Raw genomic sequence first — 11,812 nt, 5'->3', positions numbered from 1 at the left:
TAAATCAGTCTCTCACATATTAAAACCATCACTGATCGAATGCTCTAATCTAGACTGTACTGAATTGTAAATGTAAATGTTATAATTATGCACACAGTGAATCTCAGGTCGTGATATCAGTCTGTAACACTGCCTGTAAACACTGGAGAGCGCTGTCTGTCTGTGTACTTGAATTGGAAATCTTCTGATGAATAGAGGATATAACATTTCCTATTACATCTAAATAAGATGTGGGAGTCTGAGTTATGTGATAGGAGGCTTTTTGTGTAGACACAGAGAAGAGCTAATAATCTCAGGGAGTGTTTGTAGTGTATATTATCAGAGGAACAGTTTGGGAAAAGGTGAAACCACTTTCTGTTAATAGGGCCAGTGGAAATCTCTGGCCTGTTTGCAATCCTCTTATTGACGAACATCCTTGAACAGACACAGGAAGAGAGAGAGAGAGAGAGAGAGAGAGAGAGAGAGAGAGAGAGAGAGAGACTGTAGAATGGGTTTGGAGAATAAGAATTTGAAGATGATAGCTATATGCAAACCAAATGCATTTTCTGTAAGATATTAGATTAACTAACACAATTAATTTAGTTTTAGTAACTAAGTTTCAGTTTGGTTATACTATGTCAAAAATAATATTAATACTACTTTTTGCACTTCACATAAGTATTTTTTAAGCGTCAGAAACAGACAGATTAGACTGTCCTATTAAAGTAAAAATAATAAAGAGAGTATTATTGAAATTATTGTCATCATTATTCATTATTGAAATGCATTATTTAAAGAAACTGCTCTAGATCAAAGACTGTATGTTGTGCTAGCATATAAAAACAGCTATGACCATTCATGGTTTTCATTAATATTAATTCTGCTGGCTGATTTAAATGGTAAATTGCATAATAATAATAATAATAATAATAATAATAAATAATATTATTATTAAAGTTAAAATATATATATATGATTTTTTTGTAGCAAAGACCTTTGCACATGCAAATTAGAGATTTTAAAGAGCAAAAAGTATGGCAGTTTGTCTTTTGGGAATGTAATTGAGAGAGCTAGTTTTTGATTTTACTAGTTGTCAAATATAAAATTCCCTGAAAAATATAATACATTTTCTCTATTTAGAGCAGTATTTACTTCTCTTTTCCTGCATGATGGACATTTATTATCTTATTTGGCATACTATATATATAGAACATTTCTAACTTATTGTGAATATATGCATGTGAAATTGTCATGTGTGTCATTTATTGCATCCATCTCGTCTATTTAATAGTTTTAGTTTAGTACCAGTGTAAGTTTCCCCCACTGTGACCTGAATAATGCTACAAACTCTGACGTGGATATAAGCTCTTTTACAGCGAAAGCCAATTTACAGCCTGATTAGTCCAGATCTGTCTGCCCAACCCCTCAAAGCTCTGGCCTGGGAGCTCCATCGCGGTCGGAGGACACTTATTTAAAGGTCCAGGAAGGAGAGTGGTGGACGCAGAGGGTCTGCTAAAATAGGCAGTCAGACATCCTCTTCTCATATTAAAGTCCTATGCCATGGATGGTTTAGAAAAAAGCTAAGGTGTTTTGTGCCTTGCTAAATAATTGTTAGGGTGATCCTATGTGGTTGATAGGGGTGTTCTGGTGGTGTCTTATTGGCTAAAGTAATACCAATCACTTAGAAAGGCAACAGAACATCTCTCTTAAAAGGCTCCAAGATTTGAGATGTCATCAATGATTTACACTAGTATATATATATATATATATATTCTCAGAATTGCAAGACACAATGCAAAATTGTGAGATAAAAGTAACCTTTTTTTATTATTATTATTGATTTATTCTGTGGCAGAAACATGATTCCATTATAATAGCAATGCTTGAATTAGCAGAACAAAACAAAAGAGAGTTATTTGTAAGTAGCAAACACACGCATGAAGGAGAGTGTGGGAAGACAGAAAATAAGGTTGACATCCTGTTTATTTATACAAGAGGAACACTGACATTTGTCAAATCTGTTGTACACAATGTGCAGATCACAAACACAGCCAGTGTACTTCCTTTGTGAATTTAAGAGTATTCAAAGCTGTTTTCAAACATGTTTTGTCTCCCTTCTTTTTTCCCCCCTAATCATGGGATTCTAATAATACAGGGAACGTTTTTCATAAAAGGGAACAAAAAGCAAAATTAGTTTAACTGTAATGTGATATGACTTGCAAAAACTTAATAAAAAGCTACATGCACAAAGCAATAAAGAGGAGTACACATACCTGAACAGACATTAAGGACACAAGTATGTGTGTGTGTGTATGTGTGTGTGTGTGTATGCAGTATATGTGTCTAATTTTACATATGGAACAAAAATATATGAAACTACCTGAGTATATAGCCATAACACCATCATTACTGCACGCCAATCTCAGGAACTTGTTTTGCACAGGAAATTAAATCAAAATAATTACATTCTCTAATGCAAGAGTATAAACCCACCAAAAGTACAGTGATTTTCTTTGGTAGACTGTGTTGCCACTTAAGCAATTTAGTAATTTGTAATAACGGTCACCTGAGCCCTAGCTTAAACACCAGTTTCACTACAAATGGTGATTCAAACAGACAATAATAATAGATGTAAAAAAAAAAAAATATCCTCATGTTTTATAGAAGTGATTCAGACTTAGCATCTTGAATGATTCATTTCTAGAAATCATTTTTTTTTTATGGCCTCAGTCTTTCGGGATTCAAGAGCGTCACGAAAGCTGAGCCATTTATATAAGAATCTTTCATCCGCTGCGTATACTAAATAAAAACATTAAGAGAATCAGCTTCTGTTTATGTGAAAAAGCATATTAAATTTTAACAGTGATCCTGTGGGGGGGAAAAAAAACCCTGACTATTCTCCCCCCGATGATAACTAACCATCTCAAAGTAGTTTGCTATTCTGAATCAGTAAACCATAAGGGACATTTCAGATTATAAAACTGTCACAAGTAGCCTAAACAGCTCAAAAGAGATGACTGAGAAAGTGACGTCGCTCAGGATTGGTTGCGTTGGAAATGTCCCTAGTTTGGAATACAATCAGCAAGTTAACAAAAAAAGACCAAATTTGTTTGCACATTCACCAAACAGTCCGTAGCGGTTGAGGTTTCATGGGTAATTTTGAAGCCCATGAGACACAGTGTTTCACTTCGTTCTATGTTTCTTTTCAGTCATGCTTTCCTTTTCCTTTCTTTTGTTTCTTGCCATTTTCCACGACCTCCGGTGCCTTACTGGTGCCATTGGAGACGCCGTTAATGGCAGATTTGGCCGTCTTGAGGCGTGGCTGGCGGCGGTAGGTCTGGTAGTAGAAATTGGCAAACAGGATGATGAACGTGACGGCGTAGCCAATCAGAGCCCACTGCATCCAGGCCGGGAATGGGCAGTCCGTGTAGAGAGAATGAGCGGCATGGCCAATGGTGACGTGGAACTGGATCTAACATAAGCAAATAGATATGTAAAAAAAATTGCAACTTATCAAATTATCACTTCTGAAGACTTGTTTGATTGCTTCAAGTAGTCTAGAATCAGATCATGTCACAAAATGACAATTTCACCACCAAGAAATGTTATATCTGACTGATGTTGTTTCACCTCAATAGTTTAAACACAAGATTTCACTGCATTCAACCATAGGACTGTAAATATTATTCAGTAATTTGCTAGATGGCCAAGATATTATCTCAGAATTCAAATAAATAAATCAGAATTGCAAAATATAATTTTTTTTACATAACTCGCAATTCTGAGCAGAAAAGTTGTAAGATAAAAAGTCTCAATTATTATTATTTATTTTTTTATGGTGAAAAAAAAAAACAGATTTGTGAGAAACAAAGTCAGAATTCTGAAGAGTCATAATATGTATAACAAATAACTTAACTTTTTTTATTCCATGGTGGAAACAGGCTTCTGTAGAATTGTATATCTTGAGTTATGTGAACTTATTATAAACTAATAAGCAATCCAAATCAGTTTGGTAGATGATCGTTTTCTTGCAACAGTTTCAGAGGGATGTGGAGTGTTTACCATCTGAATAATAGTGAGGTATTTCTTCCACCACAGGTACTTCTGGATCTTTGGGCCGAACGCTGCCAAGCCATAGTAGCCGTACATCAGCACATGAATGCCTGAGTTAATCGTAGCGCCAAAGAAAGCTGTGAAGAGGGAAGGAGATTTAGTTACAAATATTGAGTTCTAGGATTACTAAAGAATGGTAAGATCATGGTGTACTTTTTGGGATAAAGGGACGGTTCCACGGAATTCATTTTCTTACATAAACAGTCACATTTGTGTGAAAATCCTTCTGCTCGAGTTTCATGAATAAAGCAAATTTCTTCATGATGCCATTCGGTTCATGCTTGATTGCTTAAGTGAACACTATTAAATATCAAGCAGTGAATATGAAATGTTCTGGAAGTGTCACCAACATTTGTTGAGACACAAGATTACAACATGCAGTCATCTCAACACATTTCAGATCATTATCCTTTGTTCACCCTTTCTTACCCTTCTGACCATCTGTACACTTGCAAACCTTTTGACCCTTTCCACATCCCCCTTAGCTCCCCTGACCTTTCCTCAAATCTCCTTATCCTTCTGTTTTCCGTTCTTTTCTTCTTCATGCCTCAAAATGCAAAACAATTTTAAAGTGGAGACGTTGTTGACAATGGTTCTGATGGAAATCAATGTTCCACCTTGCTGGTCTACAATTTAATTTCCTCCCACTGGTGTTAATGCAGAAACATCTAGCACAACAACATTTACAGTAAGCAAAATGAGAAATGCATGAACTCAGATGTACACCCTGATAGCAAATTAAAAGGATCATTCACCCAAACATGACAGTTGTCATCACTTACTCTACCTCAAGTAGTTTCAAACCTGAATGAGATTCTTTCTTCTGTTGAACACAAAAGAATGTATTTTGAAGATTGTTGGTAACCAAACAGTTGTTAGTCCCCATTGACTTCCATAGTAAAAAAAAAAACATTATAATGTCTGTCTGTTTACCCACCTTCAGAAGATGACAGTGTGAAGTGCCCCTTTAATAAAGCTCATAAAGAACTGTTTTAAAGTCTTTCTTCAACTATACAGTACTGTAGATTTTGGCCTCTTTTTATGTTTAGGCTTAATATAGGCTTAGCCTTAGGACTTTAGGCTTTGGCTTAGGCTTAAGCCTAGTCTATTATAATCACAATTGGCTTAATTTGACAACAATAGAAGTTAATTAGTTATTTAGTTAGGTCTTCTAAATCAATATATACGTGTGTGTGTGTGTGTGTGTGTGTGTGTACTCACACTGTCCACCAGGAACCCACTTGATGCCGATCCACCACAGGATGAACATTGTGCAGTGGTGATAGACGTGCAGAAAGCTGACCTGATTAAACTTCTTCCTCATGATGAAGAACACTGTGTCCAGAAACTCCACCCCCTTAGAGATGTAGTACCACCATAGTGCTGACGCTATCTGCAGAAACACCACCGGTATCAGTGACCATATGTGTTCCCAACTATCTATCTATCTGTCTATCTATCTATCTATCTATCTATCTATCTATCTATCTATCTATCTATCTATCTATCTATCTATCTGTCTGTCTGTCTGTCGGTCTGTCGGTCTGTCGGTCTGTCTGTGTATCTATCTATATCTTTCTTTCTTTCTTTCTTTCTTTCTTACTTTCTTTCACAGGTCTGCACTGGTAACTAAATGGGTGTAAGTATAAAGTCAACTGTGTGTGGTCTGTGAAATCCCATACCCATTGAAGCCTTGATCAAGACGTATCACGTAAGCTCTTAAGTCACATTAGATAAAAAGGTATAAAATTATTCATTGCAGTTAATTTGCCAATGTGTATATCTGTAGCAGGAGCCGTGAGAATGGAGGCGTGGCCTACAGGTGGGGAGACTCCTGACCTCATCTCTGTCCTCACGTCACCAGGGAAACCAATCTTGCCAGTGAGGGTGATGATGCTTGCCAAGACAACAGCATGAGGGAACTCTAGCCGATGTCAGAGAAAGCGAATTCAGGGATTTGTATCGTAGCCTCTTGATTAAAAATAAACCCCGCTCTCACAGAGACCTCCTCAACTTTCTCCCTGTTCCTTACAGCTGTAAAATACCCTCTGAGTGCTACAAGATCATGGTGTGTTTAGGGGAAAACAGTGCGTTTCTTACCCGGACTTCATTCACATCATTGGAGTAGTTCACGGGCTGGCAGAGGTAGCTGTATCTGGCCGCTCTGGAGCCCAGGAGCAGCTAGAGACAAAAACACTTTATTTATTATCATTCATTTGTGCAATAGACTGTCTGTGTAATACTGTCAGTGTAAGAAGCAATAGTCAAACATGTCACAATTCTTCTTTTTTAACCATTGATAGTGCCAAATGTCTGTGACCTGTCTGTGGTACAATATTGCACATGTTGTGCTGAAATCAATGCTATTTTCACACAGTGAGCACTTCAAGCATGAATAAATTAAAACCTGATAATGCTAAAATCATGTTGCATAATATTAACATTAGGCAGGAGTTATTATTATAATTTATTATTATTGTTAAAAAAAACATTGTTATATTTTTAACATTATATTATTGTTATATTTCAACATTGTAAATATTTGTTAATGTATGTGTGTGTGTATATATATATGTGTGTGTGTTTGTGTATTTACATGTAAATATATATATTTATTTTTATTTATTATTTTATATTGTTTTATTTTAAACAGTATTTTATAATTCTTTTTTAACAAATACATATTTTTATTTTAAATATTTGTAAATTATAAACTGTATACACACACACACACACACATGTATATATATAATTTTTTGTGCTAAATTCTTAAAACGAGACAAAACTTTTCCAACAGCAAAAGAAAAATAATGTAATACTAAAAATACTGAAGAAAATACTTTTTTGCAGTATAAATTTACGCAAGGAACACAAACACATCAGGACGCTGTGATTTTACTGTGTGAAGTTGGAAAACTATGTAATGCATAATGCAATTTTAATTACATTTTTTTATCATATATATTGCAGTACTACCATATTTAGCATCGTACCACTAAGTATTTTCTGGTACTCTGATACATCCATGCAACTAAACTTGTTGAGGCCTCTAGTCTGTAAACATGATTTGTCCTAATAGATTCAAATGGACTGACAAGCAGATCGGCAGACCTCTTTGCAGATGTAGAAGTTAAGCAGCACCATGCTGAAGTTGTACACAATGAGGGTTTTTCTGAGCAGAAAAGGCTCCCGGCTCTGCATGTAAAGGGGTCCGGCCCAGAGGAAGAGCAGGTAGAGTACGCTGATCCCCAGGGTGGGGAGCGGAGATGACATCATCGGCCATTCCTCCACACGCTTATCTGAGATTTAAACACATAAAACCCAATTCGATTCAGAATATTAAGCTATTTATATATTTCTAAAAGTATAAAACTACATATGTTAAAAGATTCTCACCTGCTATGGTAAGGCTCCATTTATAAAACTCTACAGAGTCATTCACAAAGTGAATGACTGTCTCCATGGCTCTAGCTCTAAGATGATTATCCTGTGAAGGAACAAACCAAATAGAAGCATTTTTAAACTCTTTTCCTTGCACAATAAGAAAATAATTCCTTTAGGACTGTCAGCCCGACAATACAAAAATCATTTCACAAGAACATAAATATTAGATTTTGATTGCTCATCACATTGTGCCACATAAATATGCTGTAATAATATTCTGTTACACAATTACTGAGCTAAAATATAGGATGTAGGTTACATGCTGTGTCATTTTTTGTCTTTGTTTTTTCCAGATAATGCTCCAAAGGGCGAACCCAGCAACATAGGGACAGATGTGTATTACTCAGTGTCACTATTTTAATTCAGCAAGTTGCAACTAAACCATATTCCACACCTGAGTGCCAGGTAAGCAGAATTAACAGAAGTCACAGTCCACCAGTGTCATTACATAATTAGCCCGTCTTCTGCAGCCCTGCTGACGCCTGTGCATTATTTAGGGCCCCTATCGTTTTGCACTGAAACAAACGGAAGGAAAACAGGACAGCTGTATACGGTAAAATTCACAAGCAAAGCAGGGTGAGAAGAAGCTTTGCTAAAAATACTTGGTGCTATGTAAGGTTAAACTTGACTGAAATCTTAAAGAGCTTTACCGAAGCAAACAAATGAAAGCTACATATGCTTATGCATGTACATAATGTTCCCCAAAAAATATTAGTACACTTTAAAATGTCTCATTATAGGGGAGACTGGGGCTAGTTGTCACAATATCTTTACCTCAGTAACTAAAAGTCAAGCTGCACAAATGTATGTGTGCTCAGTGGTTGTATATGTTGGTCTATAGTTTAATCAGGAAATTACATTTATATTGAGATAAGTTGTCACCTGTTTCATGTTGTGGTTTTATGCAATTTATTAATTGCAATTTCTCTGGTTGCTTTGGTATTTTTTTCCTTTTTTTGTTCTTTTACGAATTGCTTTCGTGTTTTGGAATTGTTTTACTGCTCAAAAGTCCATAATTGTTTAATGGCACTTTGTACCCCATATAGTGTGCTATTTAATGTTATTTAACATGCCCCACTACCTACAACTTTACAGTTTGTGCCTCTATGGGTTATGACAAAAATAAACCTCCACAGAAAAATATAACTAGTTTCCTTTCCTGTTGTAATGTAAGCCTGATTGTTTTGAAAAGGGTGTTTGTGTTCTTTCTTTAATCTTATAATACCTCTTAATATTTTATATCTATTTAGACAATTTTAAGTGTAGATTAAGTCTGTAAATATGTTTTGGGGCAGCTTAACATCTGCAAAGATGACATAGATGATTTTGCAGTATAAAATGGAAGAGATGTAGCTCTGTTAAAACAAACATGTCGGCACGCAGTGCAAATTTCCTGTGCATCCCCACCGAAGACAAAAGCCTCCGTGCGCGTGTGTCAGCAGGTTTCACCAGCATTTGTCAGTCAGGCTTTAATTCCTTTTGATCTAGCAGCTTAAAGTGTAAGTACAAATGCCCATCGACCCACATCTGAGGCCGCAGCACATCCCACAGAGGGATGATCGCCATGAAGGTTATCACCACCAGATGCTCCAACTACAAGCTACTGAGCTTTAAAACTTTTCCAGAAACTAAGAAAACCAACTGTCCATATGTACTAGCCAGCCAATTGATATAAACAAACAAACTGTGCATATACTATATATGAAATTAAAAAAAACATGGGCAACAATAAAAGGAATATGCACAGAATATAATCAGGGTTCTTCAATGGTTCTTTGCAGTATCTTGAATTCACCTTCCAAACACAAAAATGTGTTTCAGTTAACCTTATATGGAAAATTAACTGGTCAAAGTCAAATAAATGAGTTATCTATTTGCCTTTATGCAACACGCTTACATTTTTATCAATTCTTGTTCTTTCCCTCCTGAGAATCAAATCAATGATATTGTTGCTGCTGTCACCATGGGCTACTGTTTATTACTATATTACTAATAAATAATATGTTGTTTATTATTCTGAATGCATAAGGTTAAACCAACCATTTCTAGCTACAATGAGTCTCCATGTTTAGCCTACTACTTCTGAGATTCATGTTTCCTTACATCAGTATATTGGGTTCTGGGTTCTTTAAAGCTTTGGTTCAAGATGGTTCACTAGAGAACTAAAAAATAAAAAGCTATGCATCTCACAAAATGATCCTATTATATTAAGCTCTAAAACCTTTGTTTTAAATCTGAAGAGAAACTTGAACGCTTTCAACAAGTGCTACTGAATGATTCCGGTTGGGAACCACTAATCTCCGTTAAAGCGATTTAACTAACGACGTTTTGCAGTAAACTGTCATTTGCATTGAAATGCGTGCACATTTCCAAGCCAAGCACGTCTAGATTGCAGTCTGGTACTGATGCAGAAAAATACACTTTTGACAGTCTTACCTTGCGAGCGCGTGCCTATGCCGACATCAGGTGCGGTGCAGCCCAGGTGAAATATGCGCGTGAATAAATGTCTGGATTTAAATCTACAATGTGCGTTTAAACACATCAACAACGCAGGTTTGGCAATAATAACGCGAAGGCAAACAGGATGTAACTAACGGGACTGGAGCATATGAGGCAAAACGCATCTGATCAGAGTGTCTGACACTGACTGGACACCGGTCTGTCCGGCACTGAGCATGCGCAGTCGCGCCATGTGGGGCTCATGCCGGTGCGCTCGGGTAACTCCTTTGTTGAGGCGTTAAAGCGTAAATCTTATCCGGCTAGTATCATTAGATACATAAGTAGCATCTTAACATAAATATGATCTATTTGGGACCCAATAATAGCAACTTAACATGAATATTATCTATTTGGGACCAAATAAAATATTATTTAAACGTCATAGTAGGCTATATTGTAACGGCAACGTTTTAATAAAATACACGTGTTATCCAGGTTTGATCATATAAATATAATTTTCAACTAACCCCCAACCTTGCGCTTGCTAACGCAATGCTCTACTACTTGAGCTACACGAACACGGTCTTGATCACTATGTTGTTATTTTTGTACTTTTAGAAATATACATTTTGCATTGCATAATTTCATATCTAATAATTTGTATTTTTTAAATGAATTATTTTTATTATGGACTATAATTATTATTATCCTACATATTTAATTATTAATATTTTATTCAGTTTTGATCATTATATTATGTGGTATACTATTTCTTTAAATATAATTGTTTTCATATTTAATAATATTAAATCTATTGTTATTATAAAATATATTATTGGGGATATGTTTTTAAACTCATATTGTAACTTATTTTTAATAGGCTACATGTTTTAAACAGGTTTGATCAATATTATATTATATTATATTATGTTAATTTGTTTAATTTAAAGTAACTCAGTTTGTATTAACATAATTGTTTTCATAATTAATAATTTATTATCTAATAATTATAATATTATATTTGATAATTTAGTTCTGTATCATATGTTATACAATTGGCATACATTGATGTTATATTAAATGTAATTATTATTATTAAATGTAATGACTTTTTATTTTTCCCTCTGACAGGAATATTAGTTTGTATTCAATATTTATAAATATAATGTTCATGTTAAATACTTAATATCTAATTATTACATCATTGTATTATAGTAATATATCATGCTCTGCATAATATTGTATACATCACACATTAACATGTAATTTTCATTAATGTTATATTGTAACATGTAATAATAATTTTCCCACTGTCAGACCCTCTCAATAAAATCCCCAAATCAATGCATACTGAGGAGTAGTATTCTGTTACAGGAAATATTTCATCCCACTGCGAGAACCCAATGTAGACACAAGGTGGCAGCAAACTTTAGAAAACAATTTCACAGATGGGAAAAAAAAGGTTACTTTTAAACAGTTTGCACTAAGAAATTGCTATTAATTTTCACAAATAATTATAAAGATACGGCAAGTAACACATTTACTATTTTCTAGTAAAACATCTTTATTTTCGTGTAGGCTAACTTATTTACAGTGTAACTATAGGCTACATGGTAATCTAAACTTCAATCAAAAACATCAAAATATCTGTTTTTATGCAGACTTGTGAATCGTGATTGTATGAAAACATCGAAAACAAGATGAATTGCTAATTACTGTGCATTATGCAACGATATCTACGTTTCATAGCAGGCTATGTCATGTTAGGTTGTCATTTAAGGTCTCACTAGCGCCACGCGCACTCGACGCAATTAAGAGTGACTCTCCACGTTATTGT

The 11,812-nt window shown here is 35.0% G+C and overlaps 1 protein-coding gene across 2 annotated transcripts; it reads right to left on the bottom strand.

Moving 5' to 3' along the window:
- Positions 1-1,944: 1,944 nt before the first annotated feature.
- On the bottom strand, positions 1,945-10,148 carry LOC113065652 (elongation of very long chain fatty acids protein 4). Of its 2 annotated transcripts, none has more exons than XM_026237096.1 (7): positions 9,973-10,148; positions 7,489-7,579; positions 7,204-7,391; positions 6,193-6,273; positions 5,314-5,485; positions 4,042-4,169; positions 1,945-3,451 (listed from the first exon to the last, which is right to left on the bottom strand). In XM_026237096.1, the coding sequence occupies exons 2-7, from the start codon at positions 7,553-7,555 to the stop codon at positions 3,185-3,187; spliced, it is 903 nt and encodes a 300-aa protein (XP_026092881.1). In that variant the 5' UTR covers positions 7,556-7,579; positions 9,973-10,148; the 3' UTR covers positions 1,945-3,184. The 2 variants fall into 2 exon arrangements, with proteins under 2 accessions (XP_026092881.1, XP_026092882.1); XM_026237097.1 differs by lacking the exon at positions 9,973-10,148 and adding an exon at positions 7,931-8,021.
- Positions 10,149-11,812: the final 1,664 nt, after the last annotated feature.

This window comes from Carassius auratus, chromosome 48 (genome assembly GCF_003368295.1).
Source record: "Carassius auratus strain Wakin chromosome 48, ASM336829v1, whole genome shotgun sequence".
In the NCBI taxonomy this organism is placed as follows: Eukaryota; Metazoa; Chordata; class Actinopteri; order Cypriniformes; family Cyprinidae; genus Carassius; species Carassius auratus.
This window is presented reverse-complemented; position numbering and strand designations above follow the sequence as displayed.

What these genes read in the sequence shown, in the direction of transcription:
- LOC113065652 (XM_026237096.1), bottom strand. Translation starts at nt 7,555, where the DNA reads ATGGAGACAGTCATTCACTTTGTGAATGACTCTGTAGAGTTTTATAAA. An exon ending in ATGGAGCCTTACCATAGCAG is followed by an intron (nt 7,392 to 7,488) that starts GTGAGAATCTTT and finishes TTTAAATCTCAG; the next exon opens with ATAAGCGTGTGGAGGAATGG. An exon ending in GTGGGTTCCTGGTGGACAGT is followed by an intron (nt 4,170 to 5,313) that starts GTGAGTACACAC and finishes CCCTCTTCACAG; the next exon opens with CTTTCTTTGGCGCTACGATT.